At 39.9% G+C, this 23582-nt stretch overlaps 1 protein-coding gene and 1 pseudogene across 2 annotated transcripts in view; both read left to right on the top strand.

Moving 5' to 3' along the window:
- The window catches only part of BLTP3B (bridge-like lipid transfer protein family member 3B), an 89315-nt gene that overhangs the window by 35539 nt on the left and 30194 nt on the right, over positions 1 to 23582 (top strand). Inside the window, exons 2-11 of the mRNA XM_081084501.1 lie at positions 3667 to 3829; positions 5192 to 5230; positions 6158 to 6249; positions 7859 to 8048; positions 8597 to 8737; positions 9606 to 9776; positions 10536 to 10716; positions 14155 to 14238; positions 22562 to 22744; positions 23266 to 23384. Coding sequence (XP_080940627.1) covers positions 3667 to 3829; positions 5192 to 5230; positions 6158 to 6249; positions 7859 to 8048; positions 8597 to 8737; positions 9606 to 9776; positions 10536 to 10716; positions 14155 to 14238; positions 22562 to 22744; positions 23266 to 23384 — 1363 coding nt within the window. The remainder of the gene's footprint in view (positions 1 to 3666; positions 3830 to 5191; positions 5231 to 6157; positions 6250 to 7858; positions 8049 to 8596; positions 8738 to 9605; positions 9777 to 10535; positions 10717 to 14154; positions 14239 to 22561; positions 22745 to 23265; positions 23385 to 23582) is intronic.
- On the top strand, positions 10856 to 13392 carry LOC308512571 (high mobility group protein B1-like; annotated as a pseudogene). Its single transcript has 2 exons — positions 10856 to 10907; positions 10951 to 13392. The product of its transcript is annotated as a high mobility group protein B1-like (transcript).

Here is a 23582-nt window from a genome sequence, read left to right as displayed (position 1 = left end):
TCATCCCCTCATCCAGGCTGGCCAGGCACCCAAGCGGGACCCCCACCCTGATCCAGGACACCCTTCAGGGCAAACCAGCCGGCCCCCACACGTGCACCAGGCCTCTATCCTATATAGTAAAAGGGTAATATGCCTCCCAGCACCGGGATCAGCGGAGCCGAGAGGCCTCCCGGCACCGGGATCAGCGTGACAGGGGGCAGCGCCCAAACCCCCTGATCGCCCTGCGGCTGTGTGTGTCATAGTGACTAGTCATTCCCAGTCTTTCTGCTGTTAGGGTCAGTTTGCATATTACCCTTTTACTATATAAGATAGAGGCCTGGTGCACGGGTGGGGGCCGGCTGGTTTGCACTGAAACGTCTCCCGGATCAGGGTGGGGGTCCTGCTGGGGTGCCTGAGAAACATGGTAATTGGCATACGACTGCTACCCTTCCCATTGGTTAATCAGGGCGATATGCAAATTAACTTCCAGCCAAGATGGCGGCCGGCAGCCAGGCAGCTTGAAGCGAACATGAGGCTTGCTTGCTTAAGTGACGGAGGACTCCAACATTCCCCGCCTGCTGCTGCCGGCCTCTGAGCTTGCAGTTTGAAACATTGTTACAAATATAGAAGCTAAACAAAACCCCAGAAACCTGCTTTCAGCCAGCCGGGATCTCAGAGCTGGAGTTGAAACAGTGTTTTGATTATAGAACCCAAACGAACCAGATACCGGCTTACCGCAACGGAGGCCTAAGAGCTGGAACCAAGCCTCAGAGCTAAAGCTGGCCCAGAATAAAAAAAAAAAGAAGAAGAAAAAAAGGAGTGTTGGGAGCTTCGGTCACCCACCAGCCTGAAAACAGCCCTCAGCCCCTCACCCAGACTGGCCAGGCACCCCAGTGGGGACCCCCACCCTGAAGGGTGTGTGACCAGCTGCAAACAGCCATCATCCCCTCATCCAGGCTGACCAGGCACCCCAGTGGGGACCCCCACCCTGATCCAGGACACCCTTCAGGGCAAACCAGCTGGCCCCCACCTGTGCACCAGGCCACTATCCTATATAGTAAAAGGGTAATATGCCTCCCAGCACCGGGATCAGCGGAGCCGAGAGGCCTCCCGGCACCGGGATCAGCGTGACAGGGGGCAGCGCCCAAACCCCCTGATCGCCCTGCGGCTGTGTGTGACGGGGCGGGGCCACAACCTCCCTATCTGGTTGCTCCGTTCGTGACAGGAAGGCGCCCCAACCCCCTGATCAGCCCTGCTCTGTGCCTGATAGGGGGGAGCTCCCCAACCCCCTGATCGCTCTGCGACTCTGTGTGTGACAGGGTGCGGCGCCCCAACGCCTCCCCCCCCACGGGCCCTGCTCTGTGTTTGATGGGGTAGAGCCATAACCTCCCCATCGGCCCTGCCCTGAGTGTGAGAGTGGCGGTGCCCCAACCCCCTGATCGGCCCTGCTCTGTGGGTGATAGAGGGCGGCACCCCAACTGCCCCCCACGGGCCCTGCTCTGTGTGTGACAGGGTAGAGCCATAACCTCCCCATCGGCCCTGCCCTGAGTGTGACAGGGTGCGGCGCCCCAACCCCCTGTTCCGCCCTGCTGTGTGTGTGACAGGGGGCGGTGCCCCAACTCCCCTATCGGCCCTACTCTGTGAGTGACAGTGGGGAGCTCCTCAACCCCCTGATCAGCCCTGCTCTGTGCGTTACAGAGGGTGGCGCCGCAACCTCCCCATCGACCCTGCCTTGAGTGTGACAGCGGGCGGTGCCCCAACCCCCCAATCAGCCATACCCTGAGCGTGACTGAGAGTGGCATCGCAACCTACTGATCCGCCCTGCTCTGTGCATGACAGGGGGCGGCGCCCCAACTCCCCAATCAGCCCTGCTCTGAGCCCAATCAGGCGCTGCACCTAGGGATTGGGCCTGCCCTTTGCCACCCGGGAGCAGGCCTAAGCCAGTAGGTCATTATCTCCCGATGGGTCGCAGACTTCGAGAGGGCACAGGCCGGGCTGAGGGACCTCCCTCCACCCCGAGTGCACAAATTTTTGTGCACCAGGCCTCTATTCTATATAATAAAACCCTAATATGCAGAAAGACCGAATGGCAGAATGACTGGTTGCTATGACGTGCACTGACCACCTGGGGGCAGACACTCAGCACAAGAGCTGCCCCCTGGTGGTCAGTGCACTCCTATGGAGATCCCACTCAGCCGGGGAGCGCCACTCAGCCAGAAGCCGGGCTCAGGGCTGGCAAGCGCAGCTGTGGTGGCGGGAGCCTCACCCGCCTCCTCTGTAGGTGGGCGGTAAGGAGCGAGGGGTCCCTGACTGCGAGAGGGATATTTGACTGCTGGCTTCTAAGCTGACAGGCAGACATCCCCTGAGGGGTCCTGGACTGTGAGAGGGCGCAGGCTGGGCTGAGGGACCCTTCCCTGCCGCCCCAGTGCAGGAATGTCATGCACCGGGCCTCTAGTGTGTACTATTATTTATCTCTAGAATGATCTGGGTCAGTTTCTAAAGCTGGGAAGCACTGGATGATTTTAAAAGGAGTGGCAGCCCTGGCCGGGGAGCTCAGTTGGTTAGAGTGTGGCCCTGAAACGCCAAACTTTATGTAACTTATAAAGTGATCACTTTGTCAGGGTGATCCCCAGTCAGGGCACATAAGAATTAACCAATTAATGCATAAATAAGTGGAACAACAAATTGACGTTTCTTTCTTTTCCTCTTTCCCTAAAATTAATCAATCAAAAATAAAAGGAGTACTAACGTGGACTTACTTGTACCCATTTGCTCTGAGCACTAGTGCTGGGGCAGTAGCTCTAAAAGCACCAGGGACATTGTAGCTTTCTCCCCCACCTACAGAAGTGCTGGCAGAGCCCATTGTTTCTTTGCTGAGCCCTCCCCCACAGAGCCAGCAGAGGGGAGCCATATTTGAGTTTCCATTAATCTGACTAACACTGATTCCCCCACCCCATCCAACTTGCTGGCCCACCCATGCTGTTTCCAGTGGATTTTCCATACAAACGGCCTGTCTTGTAAATTACAGCATAGGGAATATAGTCAATAATTTTTTAATAACTATGTATGGTGTCAGATGGGTACTAGATTTATCAGGGTGATCAGTTTATAAGTTATATAAATGTCTAGTCACTGGGTTGCACATCTGAAACTAATATATTGTATATCAATTGTAGTTGAAAATGAAAAATTATTTAAAAAACAAATTAGAAAAAAAGAAAAGGAATGGTGGTAATTACTGCTGCTGTTCCTACTTCTGAACGGTCTCATTTTTCCTAACCTTCCTTGTAGGTTGGTTAGTAGAATAGGAATATCCCCTCTTGTGATGTAGTGTATAGCAAAGTGAACAAAATGTGATATGCACTGCCTTTCATAGTGCCTGGGAAACAATGGATACTCAGTAAATACTCATAAATTTGCAAGACAGTGAGAACCAGAGCTTGATTACATATGGGAATATGATTTAAATGTATGACAAAAGTACTAGGTTTTCTTTAATAGAGCTACGGACAACAGAGATGAAAACAAAAAATAAAACCATGTTGAAAAACATGGATTAAAGTAGAGACTGTCACACAGTTTTGGGTTTCTTAGTGCTGCTATTACATTTTTAATGCTCTGTATATTGCAAGAATGACTCTACCATAACTGATGCTAAAATAAATGTCAATATATATTCTTTTTCAGATTTACTAAAAATTTATCTCCTGACAAGATAAATCTAAGTACTCTTAAAGGAGAAGGTGAACTGAAGAATTTGGAGTTGGATGAAGAGGTGCTCCAGAATATGTTGGATTTGCCAACATGGCTTGCTATCAACAAAGTTTTTTGTAATAAGGCATCTATTAGGGTGAGATTTTGATATGTGTGAAAAGCATTTTCTGTTTTTTATTTTTTATTTCATCTCTATATTTTAAAATAAATACTTTGTTTTAGATAATTCTATAAAGAAGCATTTTTATTAACATAATTTAAAAAGACAAATACCTTTGTCTAAATCAGGGGTGGGGAACTTTTTTTCTGCCAAGGGCCATTTACATATTTATAACATTATTCGAGAGTCATACAAAATGATCAAAAATTAGCCTGCTATATTTGGTCAAACATTTAGTTAACTCACCCCTAATGCCTTGGCAGGGCCAGACCAAATGATTTTGCGTGCCTTACTACACAGCCCACCGGCGGGATGTTCCCCACGCCCTAGTCTAAATAATTACATGAATATGTGCCTTATGAATTTAGTCATATACTAATATAAATTACTAAATTATAGATTCTAAATTTTAAAACATTTAATATAATTTAAATAAAATTATTGGGAATTAGTAAAATATTCAAAGTTTTTATAGGATTTGTCAAATGTGACAGTTTAAATTTGTGATAAGTAAACACTTTATTTTAAATGAAGACATGAGGACTGATAAGTTATCTTTATATATTTTTATTTGAAGTTTAATCTCTTTTTCTCATTTGTTTCTTATTTTGAGGATTTTAAAGTTGTCTTTTGTTATTATTACTACTAATTAAAACTTATTTCTACTTACTTTGACACTAATGTCATATCACTTTTTGATCTTAAAGACTAGGCCTAGTTTTAAAGTCTGCTCAGTGGAAATAGTGAATGCTAATTTGTTTCATAAAATTAAAGTTGGGCACCAAAGAGAAGATTTTAGGAAAAAAGATAATCTCCTTTAATTTTTTCTTTTAACCTCTTTAAACAAAAATATCTTCAATTACATGGTATTTTAGTGCAGGTTATGTTTGAATAATATTTATTTGACATTGCCTACATTTTATAGCAATGGCCTCACTTCTGTATTTATCTTGAATATCTATAAAAAGATTGGTCAGAATTGTAGAATATAAAAAATTGTTAAGTGAACAAAACACTGATTATGCTTTACTGGGAAGTCTTAACTAAATTATGAAATTAAAATGTGTTTTAAGGGCTGGGAAAAGAAGATATTTAAGGCAACCTGAAATTTTTATTTAAAATGATGACCAAACATATGAGTAGTCTTTTATGTAATATAGGGACATCTAATTTTAAGAGTATGAATGAATTGCTCATTTTATTATTTTGCAATTTAAGAAAGAAGTCATCTGATACAATTTGGTATATCTGTCACTATATTAAGAAAGAAACTGTGTTGGTTACTGTTTTACATCTTTTTAATGATTCATTTTAAAGAAATAAACTTCTTTTTTTCAGATCCCATGGACAAAACTGAAAACACATCCCATCTGTTTGGTGAGTTCTGAATTGCTTCAGAAATAAACATTTATCTAAGCATCTAACTTTTAATATTAACACACTCTAGGATTAGAAATTGCACTTGTATAAAATATGATTTTCTCAGCAGTATATGACTACTTCTTACTGTTTTTCTGTTACACTCCTATAAAACACACAATTTTCCCACCATATAGTAAGTGCCTTGAGAAAGGACTGAATGCATTGTTTTCTGTTTTGATACTAGTCTCTTTAGGCCTTTAGAGAGGCACTTAAAATGACTCTGTTCACTTAATGTTTACTTAGCTCATAAAGAAATGAAAGAGGATATAGTCTTAAATCTATACTAATAATAGAGGAATATGCAAATTATCTGGGATGCTGTCATGTCATGACCGCTCAGCAGGCGGCATGCACAGCAGAAGTGGGTGGGCAGGGACTGCTATCACCAGGAGGGCCTCTGTGCGGCCCAGCCTGGCCCGGGGGCGGCCTCCGGTGGAGGCGTGCGGAGGCCTGCCCAGTGCTAACATGATGCTGCCTGCCTGTGTCCCCTGCTGGGAACGTGGTACGTTGCCACCCAGCGCTGACGTGACGCTGCGGGGGAGGGAGGGCTTGACAGGTGTATGGTGAGCTGGCTCTGGGTCGTGCTCAGTGGGGGTGGAGCTGGCGGGTCTGAGTCTCAAGTGATTTCTCCGACTTGACTCTGGGTCCTGCGGCGCACCCCAGACTCTGACAGGAGGGAGATTTTCTTAGACATTTTACTAATTTTCTTTCATCTCTGACACTTCTATTTATAGAGAAAGGGCAAATAGCAATATTAAAATATTTCCTCTAATTAATTCCCTTTTAATGTGCACAAATTACGTGCACCGGGCCACTAGTATTTTTATAATATACATAAAATAAAATATCTAATTGCTTACAGTTTTAATGCATTTTTATTAGTCCTTAGATAAAGTAATAATGGAAATGAGTACATGTGAAGAACCACGAAATCCTAATGGCCCATCACCAATTGCAACTGCTTCAGGACAGAGGTAAGCTATTTCCATTAAACTGTATGACTGGCAAAGGGAATTCTTTCCTAGAGTCATCTCTACTTTTTTTCCTTGTTAATTTGTTGTTCCATTGGTTGAATCATTGGTTGATTTATGCATTCATTGTTTTGTGTTTTCTTTTTTTCCTTTATTTTTACCGATAGTCATCTCTATTATTTGTAGTAAGGGAACATAAAATCCACTAACCTCAGACAGTCTCTATTTCAGTCACCTTTCCCATCACACATTGTACAGTTTTAGTATATACATTACAAAAGTAGCAGAAGTGATTTTAGCCTCTTTTATTCATCTTGTTTTTCTTGATATTTAAATAGTAACGATCAACCAAAGGCAGAGCAGTAGCAGAAAATGAAAGCAGCACAGCTTAGGCATTCTATAAATCAGATGGATATCATTTATTTTATGCATCAAAGGAGTTTTTATGATTCTTAAGAGTTAAATTGATGCCTAAAAAATTTTAGACCTTTTGGATTATTATAAAATTCATTAAGTAAAGAATGCTTGCAAATTGGATTTTGATAGATAAAAGCCTATAATTTTGAGACTTCGTTTTATCAGAAAAGTTTTCATTTTACTCATTGGTTTTCAGTTGAGGCCAATTTTGCTCCCCAGGGGACATTTGAAGTTTATAGTCTGAAGTTCCAGATCTGGATGAAGACATAGATTTAGGAATAATGGTTATATTGATTGATGATCATAGAAGTAATATACTAGTTGGGCAAACTTTTACCTTCCCTCCTGCCAAAATATATTGATAGTTTATATTCTAGTTACTAGAGGCCTGATGCCTGAAATTTGTGCCACCGCAGCTTCGACCTTCCGGCTTCGTCTGGTCTAATTAGCATATTATGCTTTTATTATTATAGATACTGTACTACTTACCATTATTGAAACATAACCTCTGCTCTCTTATCTGTGCCTTTGCTCATGCTTTCTCCATTCCAGGGTTTCCCTTCCTTCCTATTTCTCCCTTCGGAAACTTCATCATTTTTTCCTGGATATATATCTTCCTAGTTATACGCAATTTCTTCTTCTACCAAATGTACTGATGATTCTCCTTTTAAAAAACAATTACAGATTGCCTCATGTTTTAGTTACTAGGGTGTTTTTTTTCCTCCCCAAGTAACTTGTGAGCCCTATAATGCCATAACTATATTTTAGTTTTCCTTATGTCACAGTGTTGTTCATATAGTAGATGTTCAGTAAGTATTTGCTGAATTGAATTAGAGAATGTAAACTTTTTTAACCTTATTCTGAAATGATGAAATTATTTCACTGGTTCCTTCATCCTTCTTTGTGTCATCCTTATTTGTTATAAATGCCTGCTCTCTGAACTGATAATTTTTGAGATACTGATATTGTTAATTTAACTTAGGAAATAACCTCCAATTTAAAAAATCTTTTTATCATTTTGAGAAGAGCATTTTTATAACTTACATGTGACCAGGCTAGGCTATTGTTTTAACAAAAATTTGTTCTTTTAAGCCAAAATGAGTAAATATGATAGTTTGTGAACATGTTTGAGAATATTAACAGATAACTTTTTAAATGATTTTTTGGCTTTAGCACATTATATTTTGTTTTCCAGTGAATACAGCTTTGCTGAAAAAGTAGTTGAGGGAATCACTGTTTCTGTAAATTCTATTGTCATCCGCATTGGAGCAAAAGCCTTCAATGCGTCCTTTGAACTTTCCCAGCTGCGGATCTATAGCGTGAATGCAAACTGGGAGCATGGAGATTTAAGATTTACTCGTATTCAAGATCCACAGAGAGGAGAGGTAAAGATTTTTTTGTTGTTGTTGGCTTAAAAATTATTTTAGTCACTGATAAATAAAAGAGGATGTTTAAAATAATTACTTCTTATGGTAACTTAGATTCACATACTACTGGATTTGCTTTTTAACTATATCTCTGTTTTAATCTTACTCATTATTAAATATGCATATTTTAATATCATTATTGTAATCTTTCAACTCAGAGCTAATCTATTTTAGCTTCATGGCTACTCAGAATTGAAGTTTACATTTACCAAACTAAAATATGTCATTTAAATTCTTGGTCCCATGATTCAAATGATCTTTGTACTTTATAGTAAAATTAAATTACTTAGAATAAAAGTATTAACAGCTTTACAGATGAGGACTATAATTATTAAGATGTGTTACTGAATTTGCTGGAAGTATACAATTTCAAAAAATAAAATCATAGTGACTATCTAGAATGTCATGAAAATTAGTGAAGATATGTTTCTATTTCTTTTTTTTTTAATCTACATTTTTCCCATTCTCTTTTGTATAAGTGAAGCCAATCTCTGTGTTCTCTTTAGGTTTTGACATTTAAAGAAATAAATTGGCAGATGATTCGAATAGAGGCAGATGCTACCCAAAGTTCACATCTTGAAATTATGTGCGCTCCTGTTCGATTAATAACCAACCAATCAAAAATCAGAGTTACACTTAAAAGAAGAGTAAGTTAACAGGGTTTCCTTTGTGATTCATGTGATAACTATTAAAATAATTTTTAAGCAAAATATTGGCATATTAAAAGAATGCAAAATAAAATATAGTGCCTAAACCAATATTTGAAGAAACCTACTATAATAACATTTTTCAGTCCTCTGGATTTAATACTTAGATTTTTATTTCTTATGATTGAATAGATTTCTCAGTTGCCAAATAACTGTTGAGCATTAACAGTTTTAACATTTTATTTCTCCTGTTGAATCGCTCAAGAGTAAGTAAACAGTAACCAAAACTACTAGCTTTTGAAGGTTATTAAGATATTGACTGGTAACTAAGATAAATAGGGAAGATTGGTACTAAAAGATTTAAGTAGCTGAAAGTCCGCTGTGGATTATGATGAAATCTAATGACAGAGTAATGACTTATTTTAACCACGGCTTAAAGTCTCAATAACATGTTTTGTATCACCGGACATACATTACTATACTAAATTAAGTTGGAAAAGAATTTTTTTAGAATATGTGGTTAAAATAGCATTTTAGTATTTAATGAATTTTAATGCCCTTTTTTATACTAGAATTAAAATTAACATAGGTAATTAAATGATTTATTACCTTTAAATGTAAAATTAAATTATTTAGATACTCGTACCTATATAGCTTTTACCTATTTAGGTACAGGAATTTGTCAGGCTTTTTTTTACCACTGTATTGCTTATACTAAGAAATATTCTTTCCATACTTTTGGAACTCATTAAATATTTGATGAATAACGGAGGATCCATATTTCTACTCAAAAATTAAATTAAAAAATAAAAGTACATTATAAGTTCTACTTCTTGGCTTCATTTTACGAATCAATTTTTTTTGACAGTTAAAGGACTGCAACGTCATTGCAACAAAGTTAGTTCTAATATTGGATGACTTGTTATGGGTTTTAACGGATTCTCAGTTGAAGGCTATGGTACAATATGCAAAATCTCTTAGTGAAGCAATAGAAAAATCAACAGACCAAAGGAAGAGTATGGCTTCTGAACCTACACAGGTATGCTATTAAGTTAACAGGAACGAAAACTCTACTTTACCTGTAAATGGTTTAAAAATCAGAATGGTTAGTTGTTTTGTTTATGTGAAATAGATTATAATAGAGAAAGAAGAAGGGAGAGAAAGAGAAGCATTGATGTGAGAGAGAAACATCCATTGGTGTTTCACGTACAGTTCTAAGGCTAATATGTCATCAGAATATGTATGCAGAATTGTTTTAGGCTATTAGAGGTACACATATATCTATACACTTCACTATTCTGTGTTTTTTCTCTTGGGGGAGAAAGGACTTTGAACTTAAAATCTCTTATGTCTCTTCTGCTTTCTAGCTTCTTTATATATCCAAGTTCAAAGACACACCGCATCTTATAAGAGGCACTAGAGCACTTACACAAGGGCTTTTACAAAGAAATGATTAATTTCTACAGGATATATAATAGTGTATACAGTTGATATATACAGGGCTCACATTTCTTTTCTCTTTAATAGATAGAACTAATAATAGTCAAATAAATAAATAAACTGCCTTTAGTAGTTAATAAGTATGTTTTCTAAGACAAGAAAGGCTACAAATATGTGAATATAACTATTCAATTATTTACCAAAACATATTGGGTTCATATTCAAATTGTGTATAGTTGATACAAAAGAAAATGTATTAGCTTATTTTTCATCGCTATTCCTAAGAATACTTATATTTTCTTGTGTGGGAATTGCAAGTGTTTAACCTGCAGTGCTAAGGCGGTATTGAACCTTTTAGAGCTCCACAGCAGCCCCATCTACGCAGCAAGTGAAGTCACCCCAGGCTTCAAATGCTCCTGATCTAAATGATGCAATCGTGAAACTGTTCAATGACTTCGATGTCAAAGAAACTTCCCATCATTTAGTGATTTCTCATCTAGACCTACACATATGTGATGATATTCATGCTAAAGAAAAAGGTAACTAAAGCTGCTTATTTTAAACTATTTTGGTTTTCCTAGAATTTACTATAAAATGGATTGTTTATTATGTAGTATGTACATAAGATAACTGGTCATAACTTTATCATTCATAAGAGATACATGCATGAAAGGTGTAATGCTAAACATTGTAGATTACAGTACATTGAGCTCCATAGAAACACACTCAGGCAAGTGGAAGTTGGCAGGCACTGGGTGACTGTGCTTGCTGAGGAAAAGGAGATCCTAAGAAGCTGAGAGGCAAAATGTCATCATATACTTTCTTTGTGCAAACTTGCTGGGAGGAACACAAGGAGAAACCTCCAGGTGCTTCAGTCACCTTTTCAAGAGTTTTCTAAGAAGTGCTCAGAGAGGTAGAAGACCATGTCTGCTAAAGAGAAAGGAAAATTTGCAGACATGGCAAAGGTGGACAAGGCCTGTTAATGAAAGAGAAATGAAAACTTACAGCCCTCCTAAAGGGGAAACAAGAAGTTCAAGGATCTCAATGCACCCAAGAGGCCACCTTCTTCAGCTTTTTTCTTGTTTTGTTCTGAATATCACCCAAAAATCAAAGTAAAATGAGCATTCTGGCCTATCCATGGGTGATGCTGCAAAAAAGCTAGGAGAGATATGGATTCACACTGCTGCAGATGACAAGCAGCCAGATGAAAACAAGGCTGTTAAGCTGAAGGAGAAACATGGAAAGGAGATTGCTGCATAACTAGCTATGGGGAGAGCCTGATGTGGCATAGAAGGGTGTCATCATGGCTGAAAAAGCAAGAAAAAGAAGGAAGAGGAAGGAGGTAAAGAGGATGATGATCAGGAGAAAGAAGGAGAAGAAGATGATGATGAATAAGTTGGTTCTAGCACAGGTTTTTTTTTTTTTTATCTATAAAGTAGTTAACTGCCCTGTACACAACTCACTCATTTTAGAGAAAAAAAATTGAAATGTAAGGTTGAGTAAGATTTGTTTTTAAACTGTACAGAGTCTTTTTTTTTTCTTTTTTTATAGTTAACATACTACTGAATGTGACGTTAGATACTCCCGTCTTGGTGGTATTTTCAGTAGCCACTAACCTTGCCTGCTATACAGTATGGGGGTTATAAATTAGCATGGACATTTAAAGCAGGTTCTTGGTGCTCAGAACAACTTAGTTTATGTGGGGATGGTAGTATTTTCATCTTCAGTTGTCTCTGGTGCCACTAATACGAAATAATGGTTGTTTTGTAACTCAGTGTCACTCTGTAATTGAAAAAACAGTTGCAGCTGTTTTGTTGACATTCTGTATGCCTCTAAGTAAATACAGTATTTTAATTAAAAAATAGACATTACATATTGGTATGAAATGTTATTTTGCTTTAGTATTTAGTATTTCAGCATAATTGTTAGCTATCAATGCTAATAAAATTAAGTTTAAATAAAATCAAAGACTTAGTAGATGACATCCTTGGAGGAGGATAAATATTAGACTTAACCTGTGAATTAACTTGTTTATAATTTTGAACTAGAGGCCCGGTACACAAAAATTTGTGCACTCGGGGTGGGGGTCCCTCACCCCGGTCTGTGCCCTCTTGCAGTCTGGGACCCCTTGGGGGATGACCACCTGCTGGCTTAGGCCTGCTCCCCGGGGGATTGGGCCTAAGATGGCAATCAGACATCCCTCTGGCAGCCCGGCAGCCCTCGGGGGAGGATTTTTTTAAAATGGGGATATCTGACCTGTGTCCCTCAGACCTGAATCAGAATGATAGCTATGACAATTGCTGCTCTGGATTTTTAAAGCTATGAGAGTGAATATTCAGACTGATACAGTGGGGCCTTGACTTACGAGTGTCCTGACTAACGAGTTTTTCGAGATATGAGCCGTCTCTTGGCCGATTTTTTGCTTTGAGTTGTGAGCTAAAATTCGGGTTACGAGCCAGCTTCAGATACCCCACCGCTAGTTGGCGTAGCGAACGTCACAGTGAACACCACAACATCAGCCCAGCATCACGTGTCTCACTCGTTCACTGTTGATTTGACATACGAGTAATTTGAGTTACGAGCTCCATCACGGAACGAATTAAACTCGTAAGTCAAGGCCCAACTGTACTGGATACTTAGCAGTAGAAAACATCTTGCCTTCATCATATATAATATCAAAGGGTGGAGCATAAAAGGTGAATATTTGGAATTTGGAGAAGCTTTGTTGTCCGTCCTTTGTGTCATTTGACATAGTTGGTATCTTCTGTTTTAGTGATTTGGAAGGAAAATCCAAAAAATTAAAACAAACCAAAATAACAAAAAGAGGGGTCAAAGTTAAATAATAAGCAAAAGAACAGAGAAAAGTGTTTTCTAAGCTCTTTCATTCCTTACTTTATATATTCCCTCAGAGAATAAGCTGAATGATGTTACTAACTGGAAAGCCCCTCTACCAAAACACAGTATTTCTGTTGTACAGATGTGTGATTAGTTCTCTGCTATTCTAAAATCCAGAAAGTTCTGAAATGTTTCTTCTTAGGTTTGTGAAAAACTTGCTCGAAAAACTACTTAAACACATTGCTATTTATCATCTTTATTTTATCCACTTAGTGTAAATATTTGAGTTTTGCTGAATAATTACTATTTTTTATTACTTGGTGCTGCCTTCAAATCTGCTTAGAATATGATGTGTCTTGCATATATAGATACCATATTACTTTCATAAAATATTAAAAAAAAACCTGAATTCTGAAATATTTGGCCAGGAGTTTTAAATGAGTGGTTGTAAGTCTGTACTAGAAATTCTGCTAGTTGAAATAAATTAGAGTTATCAAATGAATGTAGAGAGTATGTACATAGCTTTTGTCTTAATTTGTATTTGATTTGTCCATGCTATTATAAAATTTGATTTTTATGTTGGAGTTACATTAACTTAGGTACTTCTGACCTTAATTTAGCTATGTGATCTTAGACAACTAATCCAACCTAATAGACTCAGTTTCCTCTTCAGTAAGAGAAAACATGATATAGTGTAGTAGTAAATATTTTCTGGGTTCAAAACCAACTCTACACTTATTGGCTGTATGACATTGGCCTATTTTACTTAACTTCTTTGTGTCTTAATTTCTTTATTTAGAAAATGGGCATACTACTAATAATAGTACCTATCTTATAGGGTTGTTATGAATAGCAAATGAGTAAGTCTACCTAAAGTATTTAAAACAATGCTTGACATGTGGTTAGGGCTATAAATATAAAAGTAGATTGCATCCTCATTTTTAATCCTAGTACCTTGCAAGGGATTGAGGCTTAATACTTATTAGATTGAATTGCATTTCCTAAAATCTTTAACGTATTATTCATGATAATAGAGAGACAGTTATTACTGCTTGTACTGTAGGTGTGGTAAATTAAGTGTTTCTGATATTTGCTTAATATTCTTTTCACTTTCTCTCAAATCCATTTTTTTCTTTTCCCAGAGTCGAATAGACGTATTACTGGAGGGGCTATGCAACTGTCTTTTACAAAATTGACTATAGATTATTATCCGTATCACAAAGCAGGTATGTATAACAATTTCTTTAAATGACATAAATCTTGCATTATATTATAAAACCAATTTATTTTACTTTGATGTAATTTTTTTGTTTTTTATTTCAAGAAAAATGATTTTAAATAGAATGTTATATGCAATAAACCTTAATATTTCAAGAAAAACGATCTTAAATATAATAATGTTATATGCAATAAACACCAATTATTCAAGAAAAACGATCTTGCATATAATAATATTACATACAGTATACATTAATATTTCAAGAATAAAAGGATTTTAAGTATAATAATGTTACCAAAACTGTACTAACATAGTATGATATCACGAAAGTTGTAGGAAATATTAAAAATCTGCAAATAACAGGATTACTTCTATTACATTCTAGAATATTTTTCCCCCCTCTGGCTCTCTTTTTTTTCATCAGTTTATGTTGTTCATTATATTCCACAAATGAGTGAGATCATATGATATTTGTCTCTCTCCGACTGACTTATTTCGCTTAGTATGAGGCTTTTAAAGTCTATTTTGTTGGATATGAGTATTGCTACTCCAGCTTTTTTTCTTTTCCATTTGCATGGAAAATTTTTCCCCATCCTTTCACTTTCATCCTGTGTGTGTCTTTTGTTTTGAGGTAGGTCTCTTTTAGGCAGCATATAGTTGGGTCTTGTTTTTATATCCATTCAGCTACCCTACACCTTTTGATTGGAGCATTTAATCCATTTATATTTAGGGTTATTATTGATAAGTACTTATTTATAGCCATTTCAATTCTGTATGGCCAGGTTTCTATCTCTGTTTCTTCTTGGCAATCCCTTACAACAAATCCCTTTAGCATTTCTTGTAATGCTGGTTTGGTGGTAATGAACTCCTTTAGCCTTTTTTTTTTTTTTTTTTTGACTGGGAAGCTCTTTATTTGACCGTCTATTTTGAATGATAGCCTTGCTGGATATAGTAATCTTGGTCTCAGATCCTTGTTTCCATTACCTTGAGTACTTCATGCCATTCCCTTCTGGCCTGTAGAGTTTCTGATGAGAAGTCAGGTGTCAGCCTTATAGGAACTCCTTTGTAGGTAACAGTTTTCTTTTCTCTTGCTGCCTTTAAGATTCACTCTTTGTCTTTAATTTTTTGGCATTTTAATTATGATGTGTCTGGGCCTGGGTCTGTTTGGGCTCTTCTTGTTGGGGGTTCTTTGTGCCTCCTGAACTTGTGTGACTTTTTACTGTACCAGGTTAGGGAGTTTATTTCTTCAAACACCTTCTCTATGCCTTTCTTCCTTTCTGCCTCTTCTGGCACACTTACTATTCTAATATTGTTACGTTTCTCATTGCCCCACAGCTCCCTTAAGCTGTCCTCCTGTTTTTTAGTTGTTTTTTTCTTTTTGGTTCTCTAATTGAGTGATATTTTCAACTCTGTCTTCTAATTCACTGATTAGATCTTCAGTTTCCCCTAAGCTGCTGTGTATTCCTTCCAATGTGTTCTTTATTTCTGTTATGTCATTCTTTATCTCAGACTGTTCTTTTTTTCATAGTTACTATATCTTTTTTCATACTGGTGAGCATTTATTTTTTATTATTTTATTATTTTTTTTTAAATTAAATCTTTATTGTTCAGATTATTACAGTTGCTCCTCTTTTTTCCCCCCATAGCTCCCCTCCACCTGGTTCCCACCCCACCCTCTGCCCTTACCCCCCCCCCCCCCCGGCACTGTTGTCATCCATAGGTGTATGATTTTTGTCCAGTCTCTTCCCGCACCCCCCACACCCCTTTCCCCCACCCCTGAGAATAGTCAGTCCATTCCTTTCTATGCCCCTGATTCTATTATATTCACCAGTTTATTCTGTTCCTCAGATTACTTATTCACTTGATTTTTAGATTAACTTGTTGATAGATGTGTATTTGTTGTTCATAATTTGGATCTTTACTTTTTTTTTCTTCTTCCTCTTCTTAAAGGATACCTTTCAGCATTTCATATAATACTGGTTTGATGGTGATGAACTCCTTTAGCATTTTCTTCTGTGAAACTCTTTATCTGACCTTCAATTCTGAATGATAGCTTTGCTGGGTAATGTAATCTTGGTTGTAGGTTCCTGGCATTCATCACTTTGAATATTTCTTGCTATTTCCTTCTGGCCTGCAAAGTTCTTGTTGAGAAATCAGCTGACAGTTGTATGGGTATTCCCTTGTAGGTAACTGACTGTCTTTCTCTTGCTGTTTTTAAGATTCTCTCTTTGTCTTTTGCTCTTGGCATTTTAATTATGATGTGTCTTGGTGTGGTCCTCTTTGGATTCCTTTTGTTTGGGGTTCTCTGCGCTTCCTGGACTTGTAAGTCTATTTCTTGCACCAGGTAGGGGAAGTTTTCTGTCATTATTTCTTCAAATAGGTTTTCAGTATCTTGCTCTCTCTCTTCTTCTGGCACCCCCATAATTCGGATGTTGGTATGCTTGAAGTTTTCCCAGAGACTCCTTACACTATCTTCATATTTTTGGATTCTTTTTTCGTTTTGTTTTTCCGGTTGGGTGTTTTTTGCTTCTTCGTATTTCAAATCTTTGACTTGATTCTTGCGCTCCTCTGGTCTGCTGTTGGGAGTCTGTATAATATTCTTTCTTTCAGTCAGTGTATGCTTAATTTCTAGTTAGTCCTTTTTTATATCCTCTAGGGTCTCACTAGATTTCTTGAGGATCTCACTAAATTTATTGGTGGTTTCTAGAAAATTCTTGAAAAACCTTAAAAGTGTGGTTTTGAACTCTATATCCAGTAGGTTGCTTTCCTCCATTTCTGTCATTTGTGACCTGTTTCTTTGTCTCCGCATTTTGGCTGCTTCCCTGTGTTGATAGAGTGGCTTTCTGTCCTAGGTGTCCTATAGGACCCAGTGGCTCAGCCTCCCCAAATACCTGAGGTGGACACTCTTGGTGCACCCCTTTGTGGGCTTTGTTCACAGTCTTGTTGTAGTTAAGCCTTGATTGTTGTAGGTATTCACTGGGAGGAATTGACCTCCAGGCCAATTGGCTGTGAGAATCAGCTTTGTCTGCAGTGGGAGAACTTCTGTGCTGGAGACACCCTTCTGGGGCAAGACTTGCTTCAGTGGGGCTTTGGTGCTCACCGAGTCTGCCCCCTGAGTGTGTCCCTTATGGATCTGAAGAGTTGTAATCTGGATGGTCCCACTCTGACCACGGGGTACACTGGCTCTTGGATCTCTAAGGAGGTGCTAATTTAGCCTCTGCCTGAGGCTACCCAGCAGGAGCTAGGGAGAGATCTGTAGATTCCTCTTATTTGTTTGGGTTTTAGAGGTGCTCAGATGAGGCCCAGCTGTGAAGCAATGCAATCTGCTGTGGGGCCTTGGGCCTTCTTTTGGATGTTCTGGTTCTCTCTGACCCAGTTTTATTTGTTAGGTAATTTTAGATTGCAAAGGGCCAGGCCATTCATATGCAAAAGCCTCTGTGCACAGCTTGGGTGGTGCGGGGTCTCAGGGAATCAACAGGGCAGAGCAAACAGCTATGGCTTACCCTCAGTCCTGCCCTAAGAGTCCTCGGGTCTCAGTGTCCCACCGTAATTATTGCAAGCACCTCTGAGAGAAAGCTGCCTTCAAGTTCCACCTGCTGCCAGAAAGTCCAGTTTTTCCCCATATGAGTCTGGGTCTCCAGAGACTCACCTGGAACTGGAGTTCAGAGCCGTCCAGAGCTTGTGACTCCCTCCGGATTGAAAAAGTAAACCGCGTCCTCAGTTGCTAGCCCTTTCCACGTGCCCCTCCGTACCTCTGTACTTTACTTCTGCACCTCCTCTGAGTCTCAGTGTGCTTTTCTCTTTCCTTCTAGTTGTAGAATTCCCACTCAGCCAGCCTTTCTGTGGTTCTGGATGATGTCTGTTTTGTCTTTTAGTTGTATTTTTGAAGTGGTTGTGCAAGGCAGCAATTTCAGTTGTTTACCTATGCCGCCATCTTGATTTCTCCTGTTGAGCATTTTTAACATGATTACTCTAAACTCTGTTTCAGATAAATTTTTTATCTCTGCCTCATTTATCTCTTCTTCTGGAGAATTCACTAGTTCTTTCATTTGGGGGTTGTTTCTTTGTTTCCTCGTTTTGGTTGTCTGTTTGAATTTATGACTATGTATTAGGTAGATTCTCTTCACCTCTCAATCTCTATGGCAGGACAGTGTTAAAGGCTGTTTCTGACTAATTGGATCAGGCAAAGACTCAAAGTCACCAGATACCGCCTCTGTCTACAGACTAATAGGATTCTGATTTGAATTGCCCCAAGGCAATCATCCTAAGGTGTAGTGAGAGTTTTTCAGCAGGGTGGAGCAGTTGCTTCTGCCTGGAGGCTAATTGTTATTTTTTATCTCTTAAGTGGCCCCAGCGCAAGATGTTTTCCAATAGGATGTGTCAACTGTCTTTTCCCCAGGCAAGGCAGATGTCTATGTGGGAAAGGTGTCCTCTGCTGTGTGAGGGAATGATTCAGCCCTGGAAATTTGGGGTGTCTGCCTTCTGAACTCTGTCCTCCGAGTCCTCTGTCCTGGGTTCTGGTCTCACAGCTCCAGTCCACTTCACCCTCCCTCTGCCAGAGCACAAGGTGGGTGGCTCCACAGGGAAATTTTGTGCATTGGCCCTTTAATACGGTGCCTGAACTTTCAGCTGCCACTCCCTGGCAGACAGCACCCCACTGCTTTTCACAGCTAGTTGTTATCTGGCTACCTTCTGCAGTTTGGTGTTCTCTGCTTGGGAGCCCAGCTTCTGGATTAGATACCAGAGTTCTCAGTGGCACTACCCCCCGCCGCCCCCCCCCGCCACACACACACACAGCTGAGATATCTCTCTGGGACTTCACTTGCCATCTGTGGGTGCCCGGCCAGCCCTTTGGCAGCTCCGCCCCTCCTACCAGTCTCTTTGTGGTCTCCACCTTTGGTCCTTGGGTATCAGGGTTCTCTCTTGTGAGTTTTCCGTTGATTATTCAGGAAGCCTTTCCGTATTTCAGTTGTAATTCCAGTTTATTCCTCTCCCCTGATAGAACTCTTCATTGCATTCTTTTCTTTAGAATTGAAATGAAGACAAAGGCCTAAATTAGCGTATTCGTGTTCTTGCTCTTTTCAGACTGAGCTCCATCCTATCTATTTTTCTCCAAACTGCACTAGAAAAACAAAGTCCACCCTTTCATTCCTCCTTGTGTGGCAGGGCCTCTGCTGATGGAGTGCTCTCTTCTTCACACTTAGAGAGCTAATGTAATTTTTAAAGCAAAAGGAAATCAAGGCTTTTGTTTTTTCCCCCCCTATAGTGTCTTACCAAGAAAATATAACTGCCATAGGAAATTTTCATGCATTTTATATTGAGTTTATGTAGATTATTAGAAAGTATAGTTGTTAGACAATGGCAATAATCTAAATAACTAATTTAAAACTTTTTAAAAAAATCATAATACAGAGGATATATATTTGTGTAATTCTGTTGTTACCCAAAAAGTTTATTAATCAATATATGTTTAAATTTTTTAATGATATTTTTAGATATTTAAAAAATGAAAAGAATTTAAAGCAAAAGAATAACAAAAGATTTTAGCAAAGTCATAGAAGTCCAGGTACATTAAAAAAAATTTTCTCTATTTTTGAAATTTTGTCAATAAGATTTAATTAGGCTCCTTAATAATCAAATAGTGATAGGTTCCTCACCTCAAATAATTTATAAAAGCAAAAGAATGTATGTTTATGGCCAAATTAAGTAATTTGACCTTATGCACATCTCTGCATTTTGGTGGTATGTGGTTTGTTGTTTTTAATTCACACAAATAACTAAGTTTTCTAGGATTTTAAAAAGTGATAACATTTTTCTGTTTACAATTTGTTATCTCCCATTGTTTGTCCTTTCTATATCACTACCTGACAGCTTTTAAAGATTGTACTATTTGTTTTGATTTTTGTTAGAGGGGCTTTTTCTTATATTTTATTTCTCCGGATTCATAAGTTAGCTACATATACCTAAAATATTTTTAACAGTAGAAATCATTCATATTTTGAGGTAAAACTTTTAGTTATAAAGTAGATTTTCTTTTCTTAACCCTTTTATATACATACTAGAGGCCCGGTGCACAAAAAATTGTGCACTCGGGAGGGTCCCTCAGCCCGGCCTGTGCCCTCTCGCAGTCTGGGACCCCTTGGGGGATGACCACCTGCTGGCTTAGGCCCGCTCCCGGGGGATTGGGCCTAAGCTGGTAGTCAGACATCCCTCTGGCAGCCCGGCAGCCCTCGGGGGATGTCCACTTGCCAACGGGGAGCAGGCCTAGCTGCAATCGGACATCCTTAGCGCTGTTGAGGAGACGGGAGAGGCTCCCACCACCACCGCTGTACTGGCAGCTGTCAGCCTGGCTTGTGGCTGAGCAGAGCTCCCCCTGTGGGAGCACACTGACCACCAGAGGGCAGCTCCTGCATTGAGCATCTGCCCCCTGGTGGTCAGTTTGTGTCATAGTGACCAGTCGTTCCCAGTCTTTCTGCTGTTAGGGTCAATTTGCATATTACCTTTTATTGTATAGGATAGAGGCCTGGTGCATGGGTGGGACTGGCTGGTTTGCCCTGACGCATGTCCCAGATCAGGGTGGGAGTCCCGCTGGGGTGCCTGGCCAGCCTGGGTGAGGGGCTGAGGGCTGTTTGCAGGCTGGCTACACCTCCTTCAGGGTGGGGGGTCCTGCTGGCGTGCCTGGCCAGCCTGGGTGAGGGGCTGATGACTGTTTTCAGGCTGGCAACAGCCCCTTCAGGATGGGGGTCCCTCCTGGGGTGCCTGGCCAGCCTGGGTGAGGGGCTCAGGGCCATTTTCAGGCTGGCCACACCCCCTTCAGGGATAGGGGTCCCCCCTGGGGTGCCTGGCCAGCCTGGGTGAGGGGCTGATGGCTGTTTGCAGGCTGGCCACCACCCCTTCAGGGTAGGGTTCTCTGCTGGGGTGCCTGGCCAACCTGGGTGAGGGGCTGATGGCTGTTTGCAGTCTGGCCACAGCCCACAGCCACCCAAGCTCCCAGTAGAGGCTGGCTGGAAGCAGGTATCTGGGATTTATTTAGCTTCTATAATTGAAACTTTCTTGCCTTTTGTGGAGGCCACAGCCGGCCAGGGCAGGCGGGAAGCTTAGCTTCCTCCATCGCTGGGGCAACCAAGCCTCTGGCTTGCTCCAGCTCCGTGGCTGCTGGCCGCCATCCTGGTTTGGTTAATTTGCATATAGTCGCTCTAATTGGCTGGTGAGCGTGGCTTGGGCATAGCGAAGGTACGGTCAATTAGCGTCTTTTTCTTTTATTAGTGTAGATTTCTTTCATTAGTTGCTACAGAGAAACATAATCCTGATTTTTAAATTATTTCTGTAAAAACTTCTATATAGATACTAGAAATTCATGCACGGCCGGGGGGGGGGGAGGGGCGGGCGGATGGGTGTAGGGTCTCTCAGCCTGGCCTGCACCCTCTCCAATTTGGGACATCCCTCTCACATTCGGGACCGCTGGCTCCTGAGTGCTTGCCTGCCTGCCTGATCGCCCCTAACCCCTCTGCTTGCCTGCCTGATTGCCCCTAACCACCTCTGCCTGCCTGACTGATCATCCCTAACTGCTCCCCTGCTGATCTGATTGCCCCCAGCTGCCTCTGCCTTGGCCCCGCACCAGGGACCCAGGCTCCCCTCCTTGGGCCGGTCACAGGCACCTGGAACCTGGGCTTCCCTCTCTCTGGCCAGCCACAGGCACCTGGGAACAGGGGTGGGTTTGCCCAGGCCGGCTGCAGCCACATGTGCCTGGGACCTTGGGAAGCTTTGCCCTGGCCGGCTTTGTCAGGAAGGACATCCCAAAGGTGGTCTGGAAGACGTCCGGTGTAATTAGCATATTATCCTTTTATTAGTATAGATATCTTTATGACTGATGTCTATCTTGGGAATTTTTATTGATTTCTTCAGTTTTTTAATAATCCTCATCATTTTTATGGGTAAGTTTTTGTCAATCACTTTTCAATGGATCTTTGATGAAAAGACTATTTTCTATGCTGGTGTTCTCTGGGATTCTGTCTGGTGGAGCTATACCAGGTGGTGGAGCATTCAGTGAAGGTACACCAGCAGTGCTGCTTCCATTGGAAACTATTAGTGACATTTTAGCAAGGGTTGCTTCTAGGTGGAAACCCTCCTAGATTATTTCCTTTTGATCTTCTTTCCCTCTATTCCAAATGTTTGCTCATATTTTCTAGGAATATTAAAACCTGTAGTAGGTAAAGGCTATAAATTTATTGGGAAAGTGAAGAATCCCTTGAATATGAATAAATCTCACTAAAAGCATAAGAGAATAAATGAAAATGGTGAACTTTTCAGTGCAATTTCTTGTTTTTCAGGAGATAGTTGTAATCATTGGATGTATTTTAGTGATGCAACCAAGACAAAAAATGGATGGGCTGACGAGTTGTTACATGAATTTGAGTGCAACGTTGAAATGCTTAAACAGGCTATAAAGGATCATAATGTAGGTTCACCACCTAAATCCCCAACACATGCCTCTCCCCAGCACACACAAACAGGTATTTTACTTATAACAACATTATGGCATTCCCCTGATATTGTATTCATGGCATTACCCTGGTGTGTGTGTGTGTGTGTGTATGTGTGTGTTCATAAAATGGTGGTTTCTGTGAATAACTATTGTGTTTAATTAGTGTATGAATATCCTGCATCTCATTCAGACCATATGTGTATGGAACAAAGCACTTTTTAAAAATATATAAAGCTAATACCCAGATAGAATATTTGACTCTTAAATGTTTAGACTTCTCTTAATAAATATTTCAGCCAAAAGTTATCACATGAAAGTACCTTAAATGTGATGTGATTCCTAGTTAAGGGCTAATCAACATGAAAAAATAATCACAATAACTTAACATTTTTATATCAATTTACATATATTAGTTAGGTATTTCCACATATATTATCTCATTTGAGAAATCAGAGTTTCCCTTTATTTTTAGTAGCTGTCATAACAGTAAAAGAATGACTGTTAGAAAAAAATATTTGCAGTAAACTGAAAGGAATTTTTTTCCCACAGAGAAAGACTCTGCTGTGAAAGGGACTTCCAGAATACATTCAGTGTTTTCTCAACAGTCCAAAGCTAAGTTAATGTCTAGTTCTGTTGTGGTTAGACTTGCAGATTTCAATATATATCAGGTATGTTTCACTTTTTAAATTAAATCTTCTGATAAATACATTTAGTATCTTCTGCAAGCAACTTTTCTAAACTAATGCCACCATTTTGTTTTAAAACATCTTGACTAGTTTTGTGAAGTGACTAAATTAGATAGGATAGAAAATATTAGTTCATTAATTTCTGTGTGTGTAGTTTCCCAGGGTTAGGCTCATTGTGTG

This window comes from Myotis nattereri (genome assembly GCF_964212035.1).
Source record: "Myotis nattereri genome assembly, chromosome: 2".
Classification (NCBI taxonomy): Eukaryota; Metazoa; Chordata; class Mammalia; order Chiroptera; family Vespertilionidae; genus Myotis; species Myotis nattereri.
This window is presented reverse-complemented; position numbering and strand designations above follow the sequence as displayed.